The sequence below is a fragment of the Apteryx mantelli genome, chromosome 17 (genome assembly GCF_036417845.1).
Source record: "Apteryx mantelli isolate bAptMan1 chromosome 17, bAptMan1.hap1, whole genome shotgun sequence".
Taxonomy (NCBI): Eukaryota; Metazoa; Chordata; class Aves; order Apterygiformes; family Apterygidae; genus Apteryx; species Apteryx mantelli.
This window is the reverse complement of record NC_089994.1, coordinates 14,039,553-14,053,228: the sequence shown is the minus strand read 5'-3', so window position 1 is coordinate 14,053,228 and position 13,676 is coordinate 14,039,553. Positions and strand designations below refer to the sequence as shown.

Sequence of the window (13,676 nt, the reverse complement as noted above, 5' to 3'; positions counted from 1 at the left end):
ATGTACTGAAAGAAAGCAAGACTTTTTTTTTTTAATCTTGGGTTCTGTGGAGTTAAACTCACAAGTCCTAGGTATCCAACACATGCACAAGTACTGATCTCCGAAGGCACGTTTGCCTTAGCCCTATTTACACCAACTTACTCTTTTAGAATTGTCTGCAGAGGGGCACTGATACAAATGTGGATCTTTCCAATCACACACCAAAATCAGAAACTCACATATCAGCCTTTCAGACTAGAAATATGCATGTGGATTTATTTGCAAATAGTTTCAAATCTTGGAAGGGTGACTTGGTGCAAATATACTTCATAACATGTTGTTGATGTTATATCTTCTCCCGCCAACATCGCACAATGTAAAACTTTGTAACTGGGTTGTGCCAAGAGCCTTAATTCACCATTTCATCAAAGGACGAGTTTCCATATTGCTGCCAGTCTCTTTTAGGGTAAACGTTCTGACAGTGAAAGGAGGGAGGCGTTCAGAGTAGGAAAAAAGATGAAGCCACTAAAATGCAAATTTTATTCACAGTTGGCATGTTTATAAATACATATATTACATTCTTACAATCTACAATACATTCTAAATATAGATGGAGTCAATGTAAGTGTTTGTGGGAGAGTGGGTGTGTATTAAACTCAGCAACCTAGATTCAAAGACAGAAAGAGACTTAATAACAAAAGGAGGGCAGGGACTTACTCTGGAAAATAAAGGAGAATTTAAAATATAAGCCAGATCTTAGTTAGTGCCTTGACACTTTGCCAATGGTCACTGGAGACTGCTTTCGGACCACACAAAGGATGTCATGGTTTTAGGGCTGGAGGGCACATCAAATTCAAAAGGTAATCACTGAAATCCTACCATATGTACATCCTTAGCAGAGGAAAACAAAAGCTAACCATCACCTGTGGGAGAAAAAACCCATTAGCTACACAGTTTAGCTATTCAGGTTTCAACAGCTTTGGGCGTACAGCACTCCTCCGCGACCTTCGAGTGCCCTCTCAACATGCCGAGCAGGGGTCTAAAGAAGCATAAGCAAAAGGAACCAAACAACCTAACGTCTCCCAGGAGAGGGAAGAACAAAGAGGCAGTTGCTGTTGGTGTTCGAGTTCTGCACAAGTTACACTTACCCAAGAGAGAGGGGCCAACTTTGGTAAATGACAGCATGTAAAGCAAGTACCAGTGTGGTACCAACAGTGACTGTGCTTGGCGAGACCGCAGTGCGGAGAAGCGAGTGTGCCAGGTAGGGAAGGGAAGGGAAGGGAAGGAAGAAGCCACCACGCTTCCAAAGCTGACTGGGGCTAGGAGGTGCCCTCAGGCTACCAAATGGGGAGTGCTCCAGGAAATGCTGGGAATACAAATTTGAAACAGGACAATCAAAGAAAGTGGGCTTTTAAAAATAGCTTGGTTCTCTCAAACGTTCCAGAACGGACCTTCCTTTACACAAGTGGTATTCTGAGTATAGATTATATCTTCTTCTATTTTACAAATTAAGAAATACTGAAAATTGGCTGGCAAAGTTTATTATCTTGGCATCTACTTAAAAAGAGAGGTTCAGTTTTAACTGTATATGTGTATCCATTCTCAGTGCTTGGGAGGCAAACATGCTGGTTTGTAAACAGCCCAGTTACTCCTTCTTCCCCTCAAGATTCTTTGGAAAACTCATGACTTTGCAGCTATGGCAGCTGCTCTGCTCACATTGTTGGTTTTGTCAGCTTTAAATTAATGTTCTTGGATAGATATTCTCTGCATGTGGCTTGAACAACATGCTTTCTTCGTTGATCTATTTATTCTGAGACCAATTTTTTGCTTTTAACCAAAGCTTGCAATATTGAACAGTAGAGCTGTGTGAACTTTGTAATATCCAAACTGCACTGGAGTTTGTTATATTTATTGATTTCCTGGGAAAGCTCAGAGAATGAGATCTTATTATTTTGCTAAGTTTTTTTTTCATGTTACCATGCATCAAAAAACCTCACACATCTCTCACTTCCATCTCTGAGCACAGAGAAGATTTGAATTGTAAGAGCTGCCCAGGATCTCTGCTCTCCCAGCTGCTTTTGGGTGGCTTCTTGGGGCTCCACTGAGTTATTATCCACCAGCTGATTCTTCTCATCAATGCAACATTTTGCCCCACTACCCAAAATTAAAGGCAGAAGGTGAGTGAAAAACAAACAAACAAACGAACCAAACAAAAAAGGTCTTTTGTGTTTCATTACGCATTTTCATGTAATCTCTCCATATAGTTCTTTAGTTCTTTGCATTCCCCCAGGTCCATATCCTGGCAGACCCATTTAATATCATCCTCACTGCTCATCAAGATTGAGTTGACAGTTGGACACCCATCATCAGAGGAGATGGTGGTAAAAGTGGTGAATTTAACCCGTTTCCTCTTAGAGGTAGGAGAAGTAGTTGGTTCACTTTTCTGTTCTTTCCCTTCAGTGAATGTGGTCTCAGTAGACCTAAAAGCTTGTCCATTAATATTTTGCGGGGCATTTGTGTTGAGGAGATATTTGCTCTCTTCAAACTCCACTCCTCTGTCAACAGCTGTGATACATTCATCTTGTTGGGATGAGAAGTTTATGTGATTCTCCAGCAGTTCTGTCCTGTTGCTCAGCCCAACCCAGTCATGAGAGTGGCTCATACCCTCTTGCTCTTCAAAGGGAACTTGTTTGTGTCTGTACTTCAAAGCAAAAGTGACACAATTGATAAGGAAGACCAGAATTGCCAGGCAAAAGACTCCTAGCAGAGCATACATTCCTATCTCCAGATCGCTGAGTCCCCTGGGAGTTTGGACTAGGTCATTTTCTTCCAAATCTCCATTGTTTCTTGGCAGATCTACCTGTGCAGGGAAGCTTGTGAAATCTATTGGGATATTCTGCAGATGACTGTCGTCATCCAGGAGGCTTTCTCTGTCTTCCTTTTTACTTAAAACAGACTTTTGAGTGGTGCTCCATTTGCCTTCCTCTTGGCCCATTGAGGAGCTATAATAGTGGCCATCTGGCCCAGCTCTTTCCTGTAATGTGGTTTTCTGACGCCGGTCACTGGTATGATTTTCTAGGTGGACACCAGCACCTCTGTGTTTGCTGTCGCTGATGTTAGGGTTGGCATCACTCTGCCCAAACTTGACTTTAACGCTACCGTTCCCAACAGCCAGGATGCTCTTCCTTTTGGATTTCTGGCACGATTCACTGATCACCATCTCCACCTTCACCAGTGTCCCCTGGCCTTCTGTCTCTGCAGCAATCACAGGCCACTTGAATTTAGGGTCATGGTGAACAGAGACCACCTTCTCATCCAGAGATGTAGCTGACAAGGAGAAGTCTTTGGAGTCATAAATATCTAGGGGCATGACAGAGCCATCACTGAACTGGATCCAGCAGCTGATGGCTGCTTCCTGTTATATATAAAACAAATATACACACACTCAGAATAAACACTGAAGGAAATATGTTCTGTCCTGGTCTATTCCCTCCTCCCCACAAGACCCATATGCCATTTATACAAAGAAAAGAAATAAAAAGGCAGAGCAAGAAAATGAATTTCTTGCTAAGATGCTAAAAGAAATGCTAGTTTAAAACACTCATTGAAAACAAGATTTGTTTTCCCAAAGGTGCTAAAAGGAGCTGTGTCCCATGGGCTCTGCAAAATCTACTTCAGCACCATAATAAATTGCATGTCAAAAGGCATTACCAGCTACTGAGATCATTTACTGTTGTATATTTAAATGAAAAAATATATTACATTATTTCTAAACTGCTTAAAATACAAAGTCTCCTCTTGTTATACACAATGCATGTTAAAAAATACCTAATCCAGCAAATAGGCCCATACATGACTCTCCACGCCTTCAGTCCTGGATTTTTGTCTCTCAAATGAAATAACTGTTTTGTACAAACAGAGGAAGCAGATCGGTTGCTTTTTTAGAAAATGACCAGGGTAATTTTCAAGGCTGCTAGCAATTAAAAGCAAGACAGCAATGAAGCTTGATTTTGCATCACAGCAACACAACCTTGTACACTTCAGAGTCCATGGAAGTTTACTGACTGTAAAGGGGTCAGACCAGAGCACTAATTCTATATGTGCATATGTGTAAGGGTGCAGCATTTCTGGAAACCTTGCCTTTTGGTTTCTAACTTGAGACATTTTAAAGAATTCTTAGATTTCAGAGAACATATGCTTACCAGTTTCTGAAAATCAGGCCCTCTAAGGACTCTCAAATGGCTATCAAAACTTTACATGCTACCTGAAAAGATCTTGGTATTCACACATAAACTGGTTGCAGGCAAAATGCAGATAGCTCCACTGGAATCAAATTCATGCTTCTGACAGTCTGACTCTCTATGACTCGCTAGGACATTTGCACTTTATTAGACACTGGCGAATCCACAGAAGACTGACCCCTGGTGAGATGAGTGGATTCTCCGGTGTCTAAAATGAAGTGAACTCTTGTCTGGTCAGAGTTGGGATTGCTCTGCTCTACAGGACAGCCTGACGGACAGACAAAACACACAACCACACTTGCAGCAAGTGTGATTACACAAGTCTTGTTTCCTTAAATAAACAAGGTTTCAAACAGTCTGGGTTTACATTTTAACTCAACATACATGAAAAGAATATTTATCATTATCTTTTAACTCATTTTTACCACATAGTGGTTCACCTGTTCAGATCACAAAGGACAGGCCTCCTGCCTTTTGGGATTGTATCCTGCATAATCTGCTGGCCTGAAATCCTTACAGCCATAAAGCTTCCAGGGCTTCGGTGGGAGATTTGCCTGTGTCTCTATTTCAGGACTGAGACCTAAGACTTTGCTGACACTGTCATAAATCTTGGCTTTGTGTTTATTAATCCTTGGATGTTTCTTGAAGGCCGCATAGAATTTATGTCATCAACCCTCATCCTCCCACTGTGCTGCTTAAACCTGCACAATCATTTAATAATTTTGCATTGCTCTGTTTATAGGGATTGTGCTCTAAAAATTGTGTGCTAAGCAATGGAAGGAATTAGATGCCTATCAAAGCCGAGTCAGTCCTTGAAGGGTGGAGGATGCACATCTTTCTTGCTGGTTTAATTTAGATTTGATGGGGTTCCAGTTGTACCCTGGCATCCAGAGAGGGATTCATACAGTCTCCGTTTCTGGAGTCTGAAATGTCATAGCTGGTCAGCATGCTGGGACTAAATGCCATCAAGCTGAGCTTTTGGGCTGATTTCAAGGTAGTTTGTTTAACTCCCCATGTCAGCAATGTATTAGCTCAATGGCCTTACTTCTAGCTGTGTGGCATTGATTTCTTAACTCTTGGAAGTCTATGGGAGCCTGATTTTTATCACCCTATAAAGACAGCAGTTCTGTGTTATTTCTCATCTCTCATCCCAAGGATAAGACCCTATGATGAATGAAAGAATCTCAAAAGTTGGCCAGATATCAAATGTACATGCCCTGATCATTTACCTTTAAAGCTCAGAATATGTATAAGCATTAAGCACCCAGTGCATCCTTGATGTAAGTTCCTGACTGATGGATTTGGGCTGGAAAAAAAGTTTTAATTTCAAATGTAGATGAAAGCACAAGGAACTGATGGAAACACTGCAAAGTCCAAAAGCCCTTGGTAATTGCAGACAGGGACAGTGCGAGTGTACAGATGCCCCAGCATAAGAATTTCAAAACTGTGAGAACCTGAGCAGTGCAAGGTTTGGCTTAACTGTTCCTAGCACCAGAAGAAAGAATAGGGGAAGTCTCATATTGCTCATGGAGTTACCCCAGGGCAAAGGCAGGAACAAAGCTAATGAACAGTGGAGAGAAGACTGCAGTTCTCCTCAGGCACAAGATAAGATTTATCATGACAGGGGAACCTACAAAGATCTGAGAGAAGAGAAAGGGAACATGATATGGTAGTGATCGCTGTGAAAAGAAGCTAAGAGTAACAGATAAAATTCTTGGTTTACGAAATCATGAATCATGAAATGAGTCAATGATTCTGATTCATATTCTGGTTATGAATCAGAAAGAATGGGATGTTTCCCAGTTTCTAAAATGCTTACAGAAAGTAACTAAATGAATAAGAGTTTGGCACTATGCAAAACAACCGTCTCATGTAAAGATGGACATAAAGGTTTGATTTGGATGCCTGTGGTGGGAGGCTGAACTCAGCAACCCAGACAGCAATATCTCCTCTGATCTGGTAGGTGATGGATGGGACAGAAGTGTGTTTGTGTGTGTGTGTGTGTGTGTCCTGTTGCTTATTTATGACATGTCATTGAGTCATGTGTAGAACTTCATCTTATTTACGGGATGCAGCCAGGAGAGATGAGGCATGTTAATTTGTTGACTCATGGACTCAGGTTGTATACACATGTTGCCATTTTTGTGAGATCTTTGTTTTTTTATTAGGGCACCTGATGGCCTTCAGACACAAGTGCCTATAAAGAAAATGCTTTATTAGCACACTATTAATAAAAGTCTGCCTGATCTCATCAGTTTGTAAGGCTGTGTAGTGAATCAGAGCACCAGAATACAGTACACATGTGGGCAACACTACCTGTTTTGGAGACTGGAGCAGATCTTGCGCTACTGCTGTAGCAAAGATGGCCTTATTGCTTCCTGGACTGAGCTGCAGAGAAAGCGACAATCCAGTTACCAGCTGCACTCCCAGGTCAGTTATTGTCACCTTCTCATCCAGAACTGTCACTGTCTTCTCAGCCAAGATAGCATCTGAAAGGGGGGACAATATCTGAAAAGAAAAATCAAAGTCAGCAACAATCCTTTTGCATATCCAAAATGGTTACATGGAGCTACTGTAATGCATGTGAGTGGTATCAGTTACTAATGGGCAGAATTACTTCTAGCAGATCTTTAGACACTATTAAAATATGATTAATAAATGGCCCATCACATTTTGTAAGTCTTCAGCACCAACAGGGTGCTTATAGCATCTTTTACCAATGTAATTCTAATCAGCTATGCTATTCACATCTGTGAGAAGCTAACTACATCTATCTCAGATGTATGAACTATTTGTAAATGCAATTTTACTGTGAAATGCTATTTTTTCTCACGATCATGTTTTTAGGTAGTATATGCATATCATGTAAGCTATAGATTTATATACAATCCATAGAAATAATGGCATTCATTCCTATCCTGCAGAAAGAAAGGCTAACAGTTTGCTAGAGAAAACACTCATTATACTGTACACAAAACTGACAAAGAAAGCTTGCTTTGATTAAAAAAATATATGGAGGTCAGTGCACTGATACATGACCTCCAAAGACATGCATTTACAAGCAAGTTGAATTTAATGATGCATATGGGGCATGGAACATTTTTGAAGCAGTTTACAAGAGGTATTCTTTAAAATGTACCTTGCTCTTGGCTTCTTTCCCTTGGAATTTTCTTTTCACATTCACTCAGATTTTTATGTGCATTAGCGGGAGCATTACAAGTCTCAGAGCTTTGGAAGATCATTTATAAAATCTTTTACAGATTTTGTGGAAAGTCATAATCTTGGAATCCCATTTCTCCAGACCTGGCAATGTGTGTTATTAACAAGTGTGGTGGTTCTTTTTTGGTTTGACAGTTTGGGATCATGAACAAGCTTGGAGAGCTTGATTTTTTTTCCTGTTCCGGTGCTTGTTAACATGTTTTCTCCTTTGCAGTATCACTGGGTTAATCTCTTTTTTCTGGGACCCCATTTTCTAGGCCAGTATTTGTCCACATGTCAGTAAGAAATGTATTTGAAAAGCTGCCATAGCCACAATGCACAGGTTTAGGCAAGTTGCTTTAGATGGGGATACTGAGGCACAGCCACATACACAGCAGCATTTCTTGTGGCAAACGCTTGGCCATGCTAGCTGAAACTGATGAAGCCAATACCTGCACCTCTAGAGAATACTACCTAGCTCTCACTAATCACTCAGTCTTTTAACACCATTCTTCAGGTGCCAATGATTATTATTCTTTTGTGCATACTCTGAACTTTACCCTAATGTTTATATTTTGTAACACAACCCTTGAACTTGCAAGACTAGCAGGGTTTTGATCCTATGGGACTCATATTCCCAACTCAGTTCCTCAGCAAGCACTAGTTAATATTGACCATAGCACTCTGCTCTGTCAACACAGGCTTTGACAAGACTAAGCTATTTCATTAACTGCATTCCTTGTGCTAGCCCCTATACTGGCTCCAGTTTCAGAAATGGCCTCAGACAAATACAATCAGAAAGAGCCTCTCTAATTACAGGTTGGGCTAAATTTATTAAAACTTCAATCTACATACTTCAGAGCACAAGACAGGAAGAGAAACCCATCACTCCTGCGTGCTCCAGTCCTTGCTGAAGCTCTGCTCCATTCCAAAATTCATGGCTCTCATTTCCACTGCTAATGGAAGAGGCTGCTGTACTTGATCAACACCTCAGTTCCCGAGGTGGAGGGTTAAGGGAGGAAAGGGAGCAAGTCATTCCTTTTCCCTACCTGAATTGTCGTCATTCCAAGCTCCTGCCCAATCAAAACCTGTCCGTCCTGCAGCTTAGCGATTCGTGGCTCCTCCACCTGCATGAAGTCACTCACCAGGTCGGTGATGTCAATCTGCCAGTCAGAACCCAGCAAATAGCTCAGCTGGCCGCCAGGGTCTGAGGCTTCAGCTACAAACTGAGTGAGGACTCGCACCATCGCATGCTGGTACTGAAGGGCGCAGCCTCTTCCCTTCCGTTCATCCTCTTCTTCATCATCACTGTCTCTGGCTGGTCTGGTAGGACAACAAGAGTCAAAAAATTATGAGAAACTGAGGCTGGGAGAGCTTGCAACAGGACAGCTCTTGCTGACAGAAGTCTGCAGCCTGGTTGGTGGACCAAGGGGCTAGTTTCCCTTTCCGTTGCTCTGCAAGGTTGTGTCCCAACACTGAAGCTGCTGCTTTGAAACCTATTTTTGAAACCTATCAGGTTCCCCCACTTTTATCTTGTTTCCCTTATTTATAACTGAGGTCTTCAGGCTGCCTGGCTTCCCAAAACAGCTTAACAGCTAACATCATCAACTGGCTTGCAGGCTTCTCTACCTCATTGTCCTCTCCAAATCTCTGATGATTTTTCCATGTTAACTCCTCACTTTCAGGACCTTCATGCTTTTTTCATTCTGGATATTCGCAGCCTACCAAATCCACATGAGCCACTTGCATACACATGCCAGTGTTGCCATGGAAATCTCCTGTGTCTGCATCTGCATACACATCCCTTTCTGTATGGCATTCAGGGGCACTCCTTGAAATCCCCATATTTTGCTGTGATACTAACCAAGACCTGGTAATAAATGATGTGTTCACAGGTAGGCTGGAATAGAAAGAGCCTACTTTATTCACTTGTTCTTCTGGTTTTTAATAATGTTGTCAACAAATACAAATGGTCTAGATCCGACTACATCCATCCTATGCCCTGTCCTTCGCGTGCCATGCACCTGCAGGTGCAGACAGTATCTTTAAAGCCCTAATGTAGCAATGCCCTCATTCTGGGACACTCTGACCAGGGTCACTGCACTCCACAGTACTAAAAATAGGGAATAAATATGTACCAATTGTGACCTTTAACAATGAGTAAATTAACTGACAGGATCTGTGAACCAGGTCAGAGTCCAGCCAGCCTTGCCGGAGCTGGTCCTTGTTGGTGTCTTCCTGCCGCCCCCAAGGTTGACCCTGCCTAACTTGACCAATGGGCCCTTTTCATCTAAGTCACTAGCACTATAAAAGGAAATTGATTTCCAATGCAGGATCATGCAATCTGTGGTTTCCATTTCCTTCATAAGTCCAGTGCAGCAGCCTAATGAATAAATGTCTGGTGACCTTCAAATTTACACTGGAATTGCATTAAGGCCAAATGAGTGTGTTCGGATCCACTGGTCCTGACAGGTCTTTGGCAAGTGCACAACCCAGAATGAGCATTCTCTAATGAAACCTACCTCTTATTAGAGATGATGGGGACTCTCCACCCCTTGATCTGATTTAGTTCTGTGTCAGAGACCTCTATCTGCAGCGGGAGACGAGGAACCCAGACTGTCATTTCTAAAGGGGCACTCAGATGCTGGTAAGTAAAATTAACTATGACATTCACTTTGCCTTTCATTTCCTTCCCATTGACAAAGACATAGTCACATCGGTCAGAAACCTGAAAAAAAGAGAAAGAAAAAAAAATTAATGAGTCTCTTCACAAAATAATGAAGTACACCACATGCTGGTAAAGTGAGAGGAAGGAAGAGAGAGGATTTAGGTTTAAACTAGCTCTAGGTTCAAAGGACAACTAGGAATAACAAGAAAAGTGCCTGACGTGCCCTTGATAGCCTGTATAATTTGGCATCATTTTAAAAAGCAGGCTTTTCCTGCTGTAAATGTTTCCAAAAATCAAAGATAAAAGAACAGCTCCCTTCTGTCTTTAATTCCCACTGCTGCTCTAGGATGGTTGGTTCTGATTGCCCAGTCCCAGTGCAGCGGCACAGGGACAGGATTCCTCTCCCCAGAGCTCAGCCGGACTGTACTATCTTCCTCCTCTACTTCATGTGCAGCCCAAGGAATATGGCATATACATGGGAAGGAAGAGTTAAGTAACTGCCTGCGTATGTAATTCTGTAGGGGAGCAAATTTCTCCAGTCAACATGAACTGCTGTTGCAGACAGGTGACAGGCTGCTGGGAGGCACGTGGTTTGGTAGGCAGAGCCCTGCCCTTCTGGCTTGCAATGAAGTGCACCCCCAAATGGGGACAGAGGGTTCGTAGGAGAGCCCCTTTCAAAGAAAATATGAAGCCAAACTCATGATCACTTGGTCAGGACTTTGTGGGAAGGCTGAAGGTGCCTCTGTGCAAGCGTTTGGACAGTTTCTGAGCTTTCCATATCGTTTTCTCCTGGAAGAAGGAGGTTTGTCCCAGTCCTCAACAAAGCAATTCCTCAAACCTGCTGCGGACTCCACTGAACACAAAGAGCTGGGAGGGGAAGACCTTTGCTGCAGCCAGGTGAGCAAAACTGGGAACCTTCTTTCTCAGCAAATGGAGGAGCAGTCAGGACTGGCTTGATGAGCACAGAGTGCGGTTCCACTGCTACTTTCCCGTATTTAAAAATGATTGGCATCTCAATACTTTCAATGCCATTGATTCATCAGATGAATAGGTTCTGCAAGAGTCCTATAAGGGTGTCAGGGAAGTGGTGGTCACGCCAAAACTAATCACAAGGGAAGAACTCACTGATGCCCAGTGGTGCTCATTGGGGCCAAACACATCATCTCTGCCGCAGGCCCGACAAAAGTCTTACACAATGGTCTCCTCAAGCTGGTCCGATGTCACTTTATTTATTACCTGCAGCTCTGGACATCAATATTTGTGAGAGTTACTAAATCTCACTCAAGCGATTTAGCAGCTATTGCAAGCATCTAGGTGAGCTGACAGGACCTGTTCATTACAGCTAGTTAAAATATATGAGTAAATGTACACGTCAAATAATTTATTAACTACCACTTTATGGTGCTGATGAGCTGAAGGAATGATCTATTAAAACCCTGAACTCTTTTTGCAATCCATTACCAGTCAGACCTTCTATTCTATTCTGTGGATATATTTAATATTTCTGACTCCAGAATGCACAGTCTCATACTCATCTGAATTTAATGCCATTTTCTACTTTTCTGTTTAAATGCTAAATGAATTTAAATCGTATTTAAACATTACCAGCTTTTGTGGGATAATTTGCATTCCTAATATTATTATCTTTAAACAACAACAAAACCCCTTGCAGATAGTTCCATAGCAAATCCATTTCCATCCTTGCTTGTCTGAGCCCAGGTAATGTACCACAAACTGAAAGGTTATCATTACTCTTGCACTGCCTCTCTTGCAAGCAGCGGGTGTTGTTTTAAGGTCAAATTCTTAGAGTTGCTAATGGTTTCAGCAGGAAAATAATGAGTTTATTTACAGGCAGAATTATGTTTTTAGGGATAGTCTCATGTTAGCATGTTTTACAGTAGCTGTTAACAGCTCCTGTCAGGATCCAGCTTCATTGTGCTGTACAGTAAGAAAAACTCAGATGCTGTCGAGAAGGCTCAAAGCGTGGGAGAAAGTAACTCTAGGAAAGGGACTCCCAGCAGGTACCTGAATGCAGAGGAGTCCTGGCTCTGGCTGGAGCCCTTATCACTAATGTAATACCTGCTTAATCGTAATGCTGATCCAAACTGGCCTGAGCTGAAGATGATGAGACTGTGCAAAAGCCTGGGAGAAACTGCATGTGTGCCTGTGTAAGTGGCTAGAGGGAAGGCTGGTGGCACGGATACATCCCCTTCTGGGAGCAGCACGTCTGGTTTCCGTGCATGCAGGGATGCCATCAACTCGGAAAAAGCAGGGAGGGAGCAGACCTTGCCCCTGCATCCATGCAAAAGGAACAGTAAAGTGAGTGCAATACTTTCAGGGCAAAAACTACTTCATGCTTCCCACCCACAACATCTAACAACCAGTCCGACAGGCGGGAAGTCAGAAGCCCATCAGACAGTGCCTGGTACAGCTGCTCCTTCTCTAGCCTCGTCTTACCTAGCTTCTGTGAGTGAAATCTTCTATTCCTTGCTGGCACTGCGCTTGCCCCTGTTGCCTTTTTGTATTTCAAGTGCTGTTCTGAAACCAGACAGCTTTCCTACGTGCTAATAAGCTCTGCCTGCTGTTTTCTACCTTTCTCTTTTCCCTGGGATGCTGGTGAGGAGGAAAACCGGGCAGTGTCTCAAAGTGCTGGGTTTCACCTGCGAGGCAGCAGGGCAAAGTGTGAGACAAGGTGGCCCCAAGGAAAATACTCTGCCCAGGACCTGAATGGCCTGAGGGCCTTCACGTGCCCTTGTGCTCTGCAGGCTGGACACCGCTTACAGGTGAATGGCCTGCAGACAAGGATTTTCTTCTTCTTTACCATGGGGCCAGGGTAACAGCTTCCAGCACCGCTTCCTTACTGCCTCTGCTTCTTGCTAGCACCACCTAGCACTCATGTGCCTTAGCTAATTAACACATTAGGCAATTATGTGTCCCCATGAGTGGTTAACCTAGGATTGAAACCCTTTGCTAGTGATTTAAGGTACAAGATAAGCTTCTGTGCCTTGCAGCACAGAAATCACAGCTGGGGGATCTCTGCAAGCCACCGCAGCCTCTGCTCGCACAGCACCGAGCCCCAGGGTCCTGTTCCCCGCAGACCCCGGCCTCTCCCCACCCTGCACCCTGCAGCAGGGCTTTTGAATGACATTAGTAAGGGAAGAGAATCAGGTTCTCGGATTTTAAATTCATTAATGCTCAAGCAATAGCAAGAAAAACAAAAGTTGGCAGGCAAACAGACTTCAGTTCCAAGTTTATCAGGGGTTATTATAGAGAGAGAGTTAAAAAAAATTCCAGCCTTAAAAACCTCCTACATGAATGATTAAAGAAATACCATGACCTTGTGCTTTTAAGATTATGATTTACAAAACAAACTGACGGTCAGGGAAAAAATGAGTAGGCTTGGGATAGCCGTTCCCTCCTGTTTCCCTTTCTGCAAGCCAGGACAGCAATAACTATGAGATCATTCAGTTCCCAGCCAGCCCTTCACTGATTGAATGAATAAGCATCACTGTTCTGCTGCAGTTTGCATGCAGTCCTAACAGAGCAACACCAAAACACGGTGCAAAATACAGTACATTTTCATAAATCAG

The 13,676-nt window shown here is 42.8% G+C and overlaps 1 protein-coding gene across 1 annotated transcript in view; it reads right to left on the bottom strand.

The window, feature by feature from the left end:
• Positions 1-505: 505 nt before the first annotated feature.
• The window catches only part of TMEM132D (transmembrane protein 132D), a 274,910-nt gene continuing 261,739 nt past the window's right edge, over positions 506-13,676 (bottom strand). The window contains exons 6-9 of the mRNA XM_067306882.1: positions 9,941-10,146; positions 8,468-8,741; positions 6,537-6,728; positions 506-3,394 (exon numbers count right to left, since the gene is read on the bottom strand). Coding sequence (XP_067162983.1) covers positions 2,213-3,394; positions 6,537-6,728; positions 8,468-8,741; positions 9,941-10,146 — 1,854 coding nt within the window. The 3' untranslated portion in view covers positions 506-2,212. The remainder of the gene's footprint in view (positions 3,395-6,536; positions 6,729-8,467; positions 8,742-9,940; positions 10,147-13,676) is intronic.